The 13,674-nt window shown below is 45.5% G+C and overlaps 1 protein-coding gene across 2 annotated transcripts in view; it reads left to right on the top strand.

Annotated features, from left to right (window-relative positions):
• Nucleotides 1–13,674, top strand: part of CREBBP (CREB binding protein) — a 148,619-nt gene that overhangs the window by 85,937 nt on the left and 49,008 nt on the right. For both annotated transcript variants that reach the window (XM_004586702.4, XM_058680760.1), the window contains exons 4-5: nt 6,069–6,309; nt 7,543–7,656. In XM_004586702.4, coding sequence (XP_004586759.2) covers nt 6,069–6,309; nt 7,543–7,656 — 355 coding nt within the window. The remainder of the gene's footprint in view (nt 1–6,068; nt 6,310–7,542; nt 7,657–13,674) is intronic.

The following is a 13,674-nucleotide window of genomic DNA, read 5'->3' as shown; positions in this document are numbered from 1 at the left end:
CTTAGCTCCAAAAAAACCCAAACATTAAAAAAAGAGAAAAATAAAGAAGAAAATAAAAAAGGAAAATAATAATAAAAACCAAAAAATAAAAAAAAACGAAAAATAAACAGCTTCAGTTGTTTGGCAACAATTATCAGCCGCAAAATATGGTCTGAGCACAAAATATGCTAATGTGATGTATGAAAGCAATAGGAAACTTCAAATTGTGGAAAATCAGCCAATCCTTTGGTAACAGACATTTTCGTCTGTGTTGCAGTAACTCCATCAAAATCGTTTATGTAACTTTCTTCCTTGTGCGTGTTTTTTGTTAACCAATATGCTTCTATTTTTTAAACCAATACGCTTTTTCTAGTGTCTGATTAGCATAACCTTTTCATCAGCAAAACCCTCCAATTGGGAGCATAAATTCTTTCCACAGATAGCACTCTCCTTTCAGGGAAAGTGGATGGTGGGTCAGATGATTTTGAACAAAATATACTGCACCCTTAAAATCACCATCATGGCTTTTGCCTGCCTAGCATCTCACAGTTGAGTAATTTTTGTTTTTAAGATTTATTTATTTTTATTGGAAGGTCATTTTTACAGAGAGAAGGAGAGACAGATAGAAAGTTTACTCCCCAAGTGGCCGAAACTGAACTGATCCGAAGCCAGGAGCCCGGAACCCCTTCCAGGTCTCCCACATGGGTGCAGGGTCCCAAGGCTTTGGGCTGTCCTTGACTGCTTTCCCAGACCACAAACAGGGAGCAGGATGGGAAGTGAAGCATCAGGGACACGAACCAGTGCCCACATGAGATCCCGGCACGTGCACGGAGAGGACTTTAACCACTAGGCTATCATGCTGGGCCCTCCCAGTAACTTGGAAGAACTCAGTAGCTAGCACATTCATTATGTGTGGCTGAGAACATGCATGGGCAGCAGTAATGCAGATAGCTTGGTTCTCCTGTGTCTGAAGCATCTTTAACTGTGTCTGCTTTTCCATAGTGTGAATTACCCTGACTTCTTAGCTTTTCTGAAGGTTCAAACCAGGCAGAAAATATTCCTGCCCATGACTGTTTCATCATTTATCAGAAACTTACTGTAGTAAGTCGTCTTGAGGAATATATTTGTACTTGAGTGTGCTGACAGTGTTCAAGAAGAATATTTCTCTAAATCTTTGAACAAATTAATAATTCTCATGAATGTCATTGATTCAGGTGGGTCCAAAGCCACTGAAAACCCTGTAACTCAGGCAGACTGGCTGGTGTACTCAGCTTTTCGCCTTGTGTCTCCTTGTAGGGTCTTTGTGAGGCAGCAGGTATGCTGCACCATCCTTCCCAATCTGAAGGTAGTGAGGGGGGAGAGTGTCTTACAGGTCTCTGCCCACACCTTGGCCTCAGTTCCCCCTCAACCACTGCCTTTTCCTGCTTGCCATGGCCATTAATTTTACACTTAGAGTCATGGTTTGGTCTTTTTTTTTTTTTTTTTTTTTTTTTTTTTGAGGGTGTGGGAAAGATGAGTTATAAATCATTCTGATCTAAACTGTTTCAGTCATTTTTAATTAATTTATATCTTTAATTAAAAAAATGTTTGCCAGTGGGCCAGCGCCATGGTGTAATAAGTTGGGCCTGCACCTGTGATGCAAGCATCCATGTAGGCACTGGTTCGAGTCCCAGCTACTCTGCCTCTGACCCAACTCCCCACTGTTAGCCTGGGAAAGCAGCGAAACCCTGCGCACTCACATGGAGACTTGAGGACGCTGCAGGCTGTCGTGCAATCCAGGGAGTAAATCAGTGCATCAGTGATCTCTCTCTGTCTCTCCTTCTGTCTCTGTAAAACCTGCCTTTCGGCCCCGACGGCATGGCCTAGCGGCTAAAGTCCTCTCCTTGAACGCCTCGGGATCCCATATGGGCGCTGGTTCTAATCCTGGCAGCCCTGCTTCCCATCCAGCTCCCTGCTTGTGGCCTGGGAAAGCAGTCAAGGATGGCCCAAAGCTTTGGGACCCTGCACCTGTGTGGGAGACCTGGAAGAGGTTCCTGGTTCCCGGCTTCGGATCGGGTCAGCTCTTGCCGTTGCGCTCACTTGGGGAGTGAATCAATGGGTGGAAGATCTTCCTCTCTGTCTCTCCTTCTCTCTGTATATCTGACTTTGTAATAAAAATAAATAAATCTTTTAAAAAAAACCTGCCTTTCAAATAAAAACAAATCTTTTTAAAATGAACATGAATCAATAACAAGCTATAAGAAATACTATTTTACCTTTGTAGCTGTCTTTGCAGAGTTGATCTTTGTAAGATCTTTATTTTATGACTCCAAAACTTTGTCTACAGAGCTATTGTAGGCTCCTCGTGAGGGAATCAGAACAGGCTAAAGACACTAAGCTGTCCCATGTGAATAGGCCTGTCTAGTTTTCATTTCTTCTTTTCATTTTCCTTTTTCAAGATCTGTCTGTTTTTATTGGGAAGAAAGATCTTCCATGTGCTAGTTCACTCCCCAAATGGCTGCAATGACCAGAGCTAAGCTGATCCGAAGCCAGGAGCTTGCAGCTTTTTTCAGGTTTCCCACACGGGTGCAGGGTCCCATGGTCTTGGGCCATCCTCCACTGCTTTTCTGGTCCACAGGCAGGGAGCTGGATGGGAAACAGAGCAGCTGGCACATGAATCCACACCCGTATAAGACCCTGGCGCTTGCAAGTTGAGCATTTAGCCACTGAGCCACCATGCCGGGCCCCAGTCTCATTTTCTGATTTTAAATGGAGGTTGGGACAGAATCAGGTTGGCAGATTATCAGAGGGGTGTTCAAGGAGCCTTGATTTGGACTTTTTTGCAGTCTGGGAGGCTGGGGCAAACTCCACGATCTCAGCTCCATATTGATTTGGGCCAGGGTATGTGAAGGGAAGAAACCAGTCCCTTCCCTGTTCTTTCTTCCTAAGTGTTTTGTTTGGAGACATTGTAACCTGCTCTGAGGTACATAATGTGAGGAATGCCCGAATAGGTTACTGTACATACTTCTTGTGCACGTCTCTGACTACGTCACCAGGATGAAATGCAGGGAATATTGGGGAAAGGGGAGTTGGGGCTAATGACCCAAAATGTATGTGACAGTAATAAACTTAACAAACTGTCCAGTCTATAAAGTTGCAAGAATTGATTCAAACAACAAAAGCAAACCTTTTTAACACACATTAGGTGTCTTTAAAAAATTGAGCTTACTTTTATAGGTCATTTGCTGGATAAGTTGTAAATGATGGTTGAGACTGTAGTTAAGTAACAAGTGACACAAGCAGAACAGTTGGCCAAACCCAGCACAGGAGGTTGTGGGAAGGAAGTGCTCGCAGCAGCCTCTGGTCGGCAGGCTTTGTGTTCGCCTCAGAAGAGTTACAGGTGGAGGCTTCTACTTCTACATACATTATGTATTTTAAGGCTTTTGATTGATATCCCCAGATGACCTCCCAGCAAAAGCCATGTACCAGGCCATAGGCATTATGTGATTCTCCCAAGGCTGGGAGCTTTTAACTTTTTTTTTTTCTCTGATCGAAAACAATGTCCTCTTATTTTTGGTTTGCATTGCATTGATTAGTAGTGAGAGATACTCTGTGTGTTTGGTGACATAAGCATTTCCTGTTTTGAGTTGCTTAGTTTCTGTCCTTTGCCAGTTTTCCTGCTAGATTGTTTTAGAAATCAGATAGAGCCAGACCCTTCATCTTGGTGAGATTGAGAGGTTCAGGGTGGGGGCTCCACCTGCCAGGCCTGTTTGCCACCTGTTTGCTGCCAGGCAAGGAACTTGTTCTAGACTTCAGCTATTTGTTCTATGACCTGGGGCTGGACCTAAGTGGCTCTGCCTTGGGGAACAGGAAAGTCTGATAAGTTGGGCCCTGAGTGCTGGCAGAGTGCTTGGAGAAGAAGTAATACCTGCCTTTCATTTACTTTGCAGATGTTGTGTGTTTGGTATCTTTTTCCTGGTTTATGGATTACGTCTTTGTTCCCAATGGGATTAGTTATGGATAACGCTCTAGGTTATGCAGTCTGACCTCTCGCACTTTTCCTTTACTGTGTGATTCTCTCTGTTGGCTCCAAACCATCTATGGAGCTTCAGGGCTTTAAAAATATATTTATTGTTTATTTGTTTATTTTTAAAAGTTTCACTGTAAAAATATGGACATGTTAATTTTGGGAAAGTTGGGAATGCTGAAATGTAGAAATAACAAAGCATACCCTGTAGACACTTGAACAAACCAGGTACCACCCTGGAGGGAGCGAGACAGAACTGGTGCAGTGACATTGTAAGCTGATGCTCAGCCTGTAGCGGTAGCATTCCATATGGGCACTGATTTGAGTCCCTGCTGCTTCAGTTCCCACTCGGCTCCTTGCTTATGTGTGGGAAGTATCAGAGGATGGCTCAAGTCCTTGGACCCTTACCACCCACGTAGCGGACCTGGAGGAAGTTCTTGGCTCCTGGTTTCAGATTGGTAAAAGGAAAGAGAACTGTATTAATGTTATTTATTTATTTATTTATTTATTTATTTTTATTGGAAAGGCAGATATACAGAGGAGGAAGATCTTCCGTCCGATGGTTCATTCCCCAAGTGACCGCAAGGCTGGAGCTGAGCCAATCCGAAGCCAGGAGACAGGAACTTCCTCCAGGTCTCCCATGTGGGTGCAGGATCCCAAGGCTTTGGGCCGTCCTCAACGGCTTTCCCAGGCCACAAGCATGGAGCTGGATGGGAAGCGGGGCCGCAGGGATTAGAACCGGTGCCCATATGGGATTGCGGTGTGGGCGAGGCGAGGACTTTAACCACTATGCTATCGCACCAGGCCCCCTATTAATGTTTAATAATAGATTCCTGAATCTAATCAGGAAAACAACAAGTTCATACAAAAGAGGGTGTTTCTAGGGGCCATTGCTTTGGTGTAGTGGGTTAAGCCATCTTCTGCAATGATACATGGGTGCCAGTTTCTGCCCTGGTTCCACTTTCAATCCTGATCCTTGCTAATGTGCCTGGAAAAGCAGTGGAAGATGGCCCCAAGTCCTTGGGCCACTGCTACTTATGCGGGAGATCAGGGTGGAGTTCCAAGCTCCTGACTTTTTTGTGGCTTGATACATCAGACAGATGGGGAGGGTGAAATTGTTGTCAGATGTTTGAGTGGAAGTTTTCAATGAAAGAACATTCCAGAAGAAAGCAGCCTCTTATGTGGGTGGCAATATTAAGGATAAGTGTTGCCATCTTTTGGAACAATGACCACAGTGACATCAGATGCACGTAATTGTCTTTCTGGTCACATAGCAGTGAAATCTGAAAGGTGGCTCTCATTCTGTTTATTCCATCAGATATTTGTAGTGAGTTGCATTTGGTCAAGCTTGGCAGTCTTTTTGATTAGGTTGAACTATGTGAAATGGCCACTATTAGGCCAGTTGGGCTGTAGGAAAATAGCGGTTTCATGTGATTCAGCCCTGGTGCAGCACACAGCTCTTCCTGCAGTTCTCTGTGGTGTAGAGTAAGTTGGTTTTCCCAGCTGCGATCAAGGGTTAAGTGCCATATTCTTGCCTGGATGGCAATTGTATGCAGTTGAACTGGAACCAGCCTTCTGTTGGACAGATTGAATTATGAATTTCTGTATCTTAACATTGCTGTCAGACTAAAAATTTATTTTTATTGGAAAGGCAGATTTATAGAGAAGAAAAAGAGAAAGCTCTTCCACTGACTAGTTCGCTCTCCAAATGACTGCAACAGTCGTAGCTGAACAGATCCAGAGCCAGGAGCCAGGAACTCCTTCCAGGTCTGCCATATAAATGTATGGTCCCAAGGACTTGAGCCATCCTCTGCTGCTTTCCCAGGCCATAGCAGAGAGCTGGATGGGAAGTGAAGCAGCTGGGACACAAATCAACACTCATAAGGGGTGCCAGCACTTGCAGGGGGTAGATGGGGGAATAACCTGTTGAACCATCACACTTGCCCCTGGTAGCAGATAGAAGAGAACAGAACTTTTTCTCTCAGTGGCTGACAGGATCCACCAGCTTTCACATTTGTTGGAGAAATAATTAACAGCATGAACTCCAAAAGCTTAATAAAATGTTTTTATTGTTTTATTTTAGTCTCCGATGCAAACATCAGTGGGAATTGTACCCACACAGGCAATTGCAACGGGCCCTACTGCGGATCCTGAAAAACGCAAGCTGATACAGCAGCAGCTGGTTCTACTGCTTCACGCTCACAAATGTCAAAGACGAGAACAAGCAAACGGGGAGGTGCGGGCCTGCTCTCTCCCTCATTGTCGAACCATGAAGAACGTCCTGAATCACATGACACACTGTCAGGCTGGGAAGGCCTGCCAAGGTAAGTGCTCCTTTGCCAACAGGTGGCAGAAGTCGGGATGGAATCTGCCTGTGTTTGTGGCCACTAGGCTCCTGTGGCCTGAGTGCCACCCCTTCTCTGGTGTGTTCTAGAAGGTGCTGCTGACCTGTTGTCCACCCTGATGGCCACGTGCCCTGGGAAGCCCCGTTGTGCTGATGCTCTGCATCTCTGCTGCACAAGGCCGGGCCCTGAACTTGTCCTTCCCTCCGTTCCTTGCCATGGAAGACATCGGTCACTTGTTGAGCACTGCCTTTGTTGTAAATGTCTAGGTCACGATTTTCTTGGGGGCAGTAGATAGAGGGCACGCAGATGTGGGCACAGGGCCTTCCATCTGTCTGTCTTGCATCTGCTTATGGATTCACATTGCTGCGGCACTTCCTTGCTCCTCTGCCTTGTTTCTTGAGGCTGCTCTGTTGACAGTGATGTAGTCCTAGGGGACCTGGAGAACTATGCACCGGGCATCCCTGGGGAGGTGGTGAGTCAGGGACATCGATTGCCTTGTCCCCTCTCTCATGGCAAACACCTCCGTTCCACCAAAGCCAGTGTTTCCGCTGAGCACCTGTGTTTTCATTTCATCTTTATCTTCCTTTCCTTCTCTTATTTCTTGTGCTCATAACCTTGGGGAAAGTCTGTCTCTGGGCTTCCTCTCCCCCGTTGTGATGTCTGAGTTCCCAGGGTGACCTGAAAGTGTAGAGCGCAGAGCCTTGAGCAGGTCAAGAGTGCACAGAGCGAGGCTGGCTAATCCTGGGGGGGGCCTCACCCTGCGCCTGGGGCCCCTTTCCAAATCTCCACAAACTTCTCATTTGCTTCTCTATTTCTTCAGCTATAATATTTAAATAGATTCATCTTTAAAGGTAATTAAAATTGTCACAGAACAATGTTTCTTCTACCTTTGATTGCAGTTATTCAGTATTTCAGGTTGATTAGTTTTTGTTTTGACTTGTGGGCCAAGCCTTAGTCACCCATCATTCATAACATTGCTGCTGTGGGAAGATTTGTTGTTGTTGTTGTGTTTTTTGTTATTTTTGAATTTTCAATAATCAACTTACAAAATTCTTGAAAAACAGTCTGTTTGTAAGTTGAGGACCGCCTGTACTGTGTTAGAGTTACACTTGATACCATTTTCTTACGGAATCTGGCATTATAATTTAGGTTTAATTGAAAGTGTGAAGGTTTGGATAGAAAAATAACATCTCGTTGTTTTTCTGGTCATAGTTGCCCATTGTGCATCTTCACGACAAATCATCTCTCATTGGAAGAACTGCACACGACATGACTGTCCTGTTTGCCTCCCTTTGAAAAATGCCAGTGACAAGCGAAACCAACAAAGTAAGTGAGCACGGGGACAGAGAAGGCTGGAGACAGGTTAGGGAGTGGGCAGGGGTTGCCAGCCATGGAGTTTGCAGGGTGAGGTCATGTGGACAGGATGCTGAGGTGCAGCCAAGCTGAGCGGGAAAGGGGCCCCCACTCCTGCAGACACGCACTTGAAGCAGAATCCCTTTGGTCGGAAGTCAACAGAAGGACATGATGTTCCTGACAGGGAGCAAGTGTGAAGCTTTGAGGGTTGTGCTGCTTAGTGGGGAACGTGTTGCGGGAGGAGGGCATAGAGAGCTCACTTCTGGAATTGGAAGCCTCTCATATTAAGTAAGTTAGGAAGGCTTATTGAGTCAGGCTGGTCAGTGTAAAACCTTACAAGCTGAGTTGGTGAAGTGTTCCCATCCTATTTGGAGTGGTAGTTCTTAGATCTCCTTCTTTAATGATTTGGTCAGCTTCAATTTGGGCATCTCCATCCCAGGGCAGGCTGCCTCTGCTCATTCTCATCTTCAGTTGTCTTTTAGTGTGGCGGTTGTCATTTGGAAGCTCCACAGGCCGCCTGCCACTGTAGGCATTGCAGCAGTGAGAGGGGCGAACATCTCTTCCCATTTTGAAGTCCATTTCCTGTCATTTGCAAGGTGACACTGTGGTCTTGGATTGCTGAGAGCAGTCGCCACCCAGCCAGAGCCACTCGCTCGATGATCTTCCTCCATGGTGTCTTGGCAGCCTTTCACCTGTGTGTCTGAAGTGTCTGTTCCTCATGCCTCTGGGTCATCATCCTCCACCCTGCTTCTGCGGGAGAGCCTGTGCTGCTTTTTCTTCTGGTGACACAGGGAGAAGCCATGAGAGAGAGGCCTTGGTTTCTAAGAGTTCTCTGGGGCAGCACAACACTGGTCGCGGCTGGCACTGTCCTCTTCCTAAGGCCTGCCCACCCCAGGCTGCCGTACACAGGAGAAGTGCCCTCCTGCCTGCTGCCAAATAGGCTTCCTTGAAAACTCAGTTTCTTACTTCAGTTGACTACTCTATGATTAGCCGAAATTAGAAATAAGGATGGTTTTCTTAAACATCTCTTACCTAAAGTGAAGCTCTAGAATCCTTTTGGAAGCAGAGATTGGCAGCAGTAGTTGTAATGGAGTACTATTTTTTCTGTAAGTTATTGTGAATTTCAAGACTCATGTGGTAGTGGCTAAATTTTTTATGTTTTAGGACACATTTCAGCAATTGCACAGATGCTAAAATAGTCATTGACAAGTTTGTGGTTGATAATGTTAGCTGTCTGAATATGAGGTCGCTACTATTTCATTCTGAACTTTTGAATTGGAATTACAGCTTTTCTGGGATCTTTCATGTTTAGTATGTACCACCATGACTATTGCAGAATTCAGATTTTTTTTTTTTCCTTAAAAGAAAAAGTAAAATGTGGGTTTTTTTGTTTTTTGTTTTTGGGGTTTTTTTTTTTTTCCTTCTTCTTAGCATCCTTATGACTACATGTTGTGAAAATTAACTTGGTGCATGTTCTTTCAAGTGGTAAACCACAGTTTCTTTACTAGTCATAACACAAGGTGTTACCAGGTGGCTTTTGTAATATAAAATTGCAAGGAGGATTTGTATTAATTTTGCGTGAGATAGTTTTCTGTAAAAGAAGAAACCTTTTTAAGTTTTAAAATTTATTTTATTTTTATTGGAAAGGTGGCAGATTCATATCAAGAAAGAATACATAGAGAAAGATCTTCTATCGACTGATTCACTCCCCAAGCGGCTACAGTGCCTGGAGCCAAACCAGCTCAAAGCCAGGAGGCAGGATCTTATTCTAGGTCTCCCACGCAGGTGTAGGGTCCAAAGGCTTCAGGTCATCCTCTACTGCTTTCCCAGGCCACAAGCAGGGAGCATTTGGGACATGAACTGGTTGGGATCCCGGCACATGAAGGCGAGGACTTTAGCCACTAGGCTGTCGTGCCAGGCCCCAAATTTTCAATGCTTCTTAAATTCAGTTTCAGCTTTGAATGATGTATACTTTACTCTATTGTCATAGGCTTTTTATTACAAAGTTGTGTAAGTGAGAAAGTTGTGACATTCTTTCCGTAAATTTTTTTGTTACTCTCGTCCTAAAGCAAGTTGTGCTGTGGTATATGAACTCTGACTTAGGAATTCCACAAGGGAAATGTGTAGGCAGCTTTCCACAGCTCAGCACTGAGTGTGCGAGAGCAGGCACTTCCGTTAGGCCTGAGATCAGCCCGCAGTGCTGGTGGAGCAGTTGTTGCACCGCCTTAGAAAGGTGGGGCTTGTGCAGCCTAATGAAGAAAGAACATTCTGGAGAGCAGAACAGTATTAGCACAATGCAGAGGACCAGTTGGCTGGATCCAGGGTTCTCAGGTAACTGGAGGCGGACTGCAGCAGCCTGTGGGGTTGAACAGGCTGGATCGGGACTGTGCCTTGGAGCGGCACGTCCTGTAGACGCTGATCTCAGCCTCGCACCCCTGCTGGGTCGGCACTCTTCCGCGCTCTTGTCTACCATTCACGACCATACTGAGAGAACTCAGAATTACCTGTGCTGCCAACCTGATACTGTTCTGTGAAATAAAATCCAGACCATCTTTTTGGCCTGTGTGGAGCTTGTGTTTGATTTTTCCTGAATTGTTTTCTAGAAATTTTCTTGTAGTTCTTGTACTGTCCTTCTATTACGGAGATAATTGGGTGGAGTTGAATCTTTAGGACTTTTAAAAATACAAACCAAAGCCAGTCTCCATATCGGGCTTAAGTTCCAGTGCACAGCTGCATGGAGGACACTGGACCAAGCTCATTGTCCTGTAGGAGCTACTGTTGTCTGCTGAACTTTGATAAACCTAACAGGTGCCATGCAGGCACTGCCAGGTTGCTGGTTAGAAATGTGGACATTTCGGCCCCATTCTAATCCTCACAGTTGGGATGAATACCTTGGGTGACTCTTATACACGTTAAGATCTGATGCGTGCTGTACAGGGTGCCTTGAAGGGCAACTGTCTGTGCCAGGGTTGTGGAGAAGATTCTAGCAACCGTGGGTTTTCCATTTCAGAATCGCCCGAGGACCATCTAAGCACTGAAGCTCCCGTGCTGAGACCACATGGGCAGTGGTTCACCAGCCGCTGTTCCAGTGCCATCATAACCCTGGCTTTCATGCTCAGCCTGGCTATTTGTTCTGTTTTTAGGCACTTCTGACCATTTAAACACCTTCCTTTGTTAAATTGAGTCAGAAATCCTCCTTTTAAAAACTTACAGAGTAGCCTGATTGAATGCTCATTGTTTAGGTAATAGCCTGTGTCCCCCTGTGTGAACTCCAGAGCTTTCCACCAGGCTGAAGGCCTGGAGCAAACGTGGTGCTTGTTTGTGCCTGTCTACCTGGTAGTGCCTAATGCTGGATTTCTCCTTCCCTTTGGACAGCACAGTTGTGCCCCTTCTGAGGAAAGCTTCAGCGTGTGTGGGTTTGCATGTGTGTTATCGGAGTTGTGTGTTTGGCTGTGCCTGTGAGACCCTGTGGTAAGACCAAGAGGTCTGCAGGGCTGAATACTGGCACGGCTGTTGAATCTGCTTCTTGATTATCTCCCACTCTGTCAACACTCTGAAATTTAATTTGTGTCCATTTCCATTTGTTTTCCAAATTGAGTTTTGTTTTATTGAGAAGGAGTAGGAAACGGGGATTTTTCTGGGGAGTCATAACGCTTTGAGTTGGCAGCACTGACTGCATGGAGCCAGTCTCAGAGCAGTCCTGTGGTCACTGCGAAAGGAGACCTGTGGCTGTTTCCTGAAGAACTGGGCCTTGTGTTTGATAGAGGGAGCAGGGAGGCAGGGGAGATTGGTGAAGCTCTTTGAAGGCCAGCACAGCATGCAGGAACCAGGGGTCATCTGATTGCCAGAACCCAAGGGAGCTTTTTAGCACCTTGCACGGCAGAGTGTGCCGTCATGAGAACCGATGGTGCACAGAACGCTGGTTTAAGCTCTGGAAAGCAAGAAGGACATAGATGAATGAGAATCAAGTGGCAAATTGGTGGATATGGAAAACCTTGTTCTCAGGGTTGCCAGGAAGCTGAGGTCTTGCTGTCCTTAGTGCTATTTACTGCATCAGACACCACGGGCCCTGCCCTCTACATGGCATTTCGGTTAGCAAAACTGAGTCCCCCTCCCTGCCTACAGTGTTAGACAGAACAAGATAAAGGAGTGATTGTTTTTTTCTGATCATGTTTGCAAGCTGCAGCTGTACATGTGCTGGTGGTTATGATTTAAACCCCCGCACCTTCCACATCTGGGGGAGTACAGAGATGCCCCACAGGAATGGAGCTGGTGCTGTGCAGTCGGCAGTGGGGTGAGTGAGCCCCGGAGAGGACCCAGGGTGTGAGAGCAGGCTCTGTGGGGCTTCCGAGCAGGATCGGGGAGACTGTCGGAGCACTCCCTGATAGCATTCTGAGGTTGCCAAGTGGAGTTTCTGATGGCTTGTGCATTGTGTCCCTCTCCTCTGTGTTTGCCCTGCCCCTCAAGTTGGTGCCCCAGGTCCCTCACCCTTAAGTACATCTTGTCATTCCATCTAACAACTCTGTGTAATGGAGCTGTGCCTAAGTGTCGGGGACCTTTCTTATTTGTGATTTATTTAACTTGCTTCTGAGTTACAAATGGTAACTTGTCTTTGATAGTTTTCTTTTGAATAAAAATGCAGTCAATTTTACATTTAGGAAGTAATTCCTGACCATACAGCAGCTTGGGGAGCACTAGCTTCCCTCAGATAGCCTTTGGTTGGGGCATGGCCTTGGCAGTGAGGAGAGTGTTTTGGCTAAATGAGTGGCATTGGAGAGGAGTGGCTGGGAGGAGAGTGCAGGCTGGTAGGAGGATGTGCTTGAAGAAGGCGCTGACTGCCTAGGCCACTTGTTCCTTTGAATTCTTCTCTGGCACTTTTCACCATGCTATCAAGTGCAGTCTGAGTTCTTTCCGACACCTACAACATGTTGGTTGCAGAACTGTGATGGACACACAGTGAAGTTGTGAGCAGTATGGCAGTGAGACACATTCCTAGTGGAGGTGTCGTATGTGACTTAAGCTGCTCAGTTGTCACAATGTGTGCCTTGGAACTGCTTTTGATTTATAATAATGAGGTGCTTGGTGTGTGTAATTGTGTCTAATGAGTGCTAATAAGTTTGAGATCTGAATATCCTTATTAGAAAAGTTAATAGTATGAAATGTGTAATTACCAGGAAGTATTTTTTTTCTTTTAACATATTTTGGTTTAATTAAGTTGCTCTGCTAAGTATTTGAGTTGTTTATTATAATTCCTCTGGTGGATGACTGACAGCAAGTGTTACTGTTAGACGCAGTGCTCTCTGAATTTGAAAGGCATTATGATAGCGTTTTACATGTATATCAATTACATAATATTGTATCACCTTAATCATTTCTCTAAAGTTCACAGAAATTTAAAAAGGAAAGAAACTATTAAGAAAAAGTATATCATATAGCTTCAAGCTATTGCCATATAGTAGATGCTCACCAGTTGAGGATATGGATTGATTGATTGTTGATGTTTGGGTAGACAAGTGGACAGATAATGTCAGGGAGTGGATTAACCTTGACATGAGTGGTGAGATGCAAGTTTGGGCTCACCTCTCAGTTAATTTGGAGGCCTGTTGGAATCGTGTTCAACCTGTTGACCCTAGTGTTTCCTTTGCAGTGGGTCAGCCATTGAGATGGAGCTGCTGGCTGGCCTTCAGGCCTCTGACAGGCATAGAACATGGCAGCTGCTGAAGGTTGCTGGGGCAGAACCAGCTTCTGTGTGTCAGTGATGCCAGAGTGGTGCCTGGATAAGTGATGCAAGCCTTGTTGCATCCTGAAATGTTAACTGAAGTAGTTGGTCAGGAGCACCGGTGGTTCTTGAGCAGATTCACAAAGCCAGAAGGCCCAGCATGGTGCTTTCCTGCAGGAGAGGCTGGCTGCGCAGATGGGCTGCCCAACCCCCACAAAGAATCACTGCCTCCTGAAACTGATTTGTTTGAACTCTCTACACTTTACCCCATA

The sequence above is a fragment of the Ochotona princeps genome, chromosome 24, assembly GCF_030435755.1.
Source record: "Ochotona princeps isolate mOchPri1 chromosome 24, mOchPri1.hap1, whole genome shotgun sequence".
In the NCBI taxonomy this organism is placed as follows: Eukaryota; Metazoa; Chordata; class Mammalia; order Lagomorpha; family Ochotonidae; genus Ochotona; species Ochotona princeps.
This window is presented reverse-complemented; position numbering and strand designations above follow the sequence as displayed.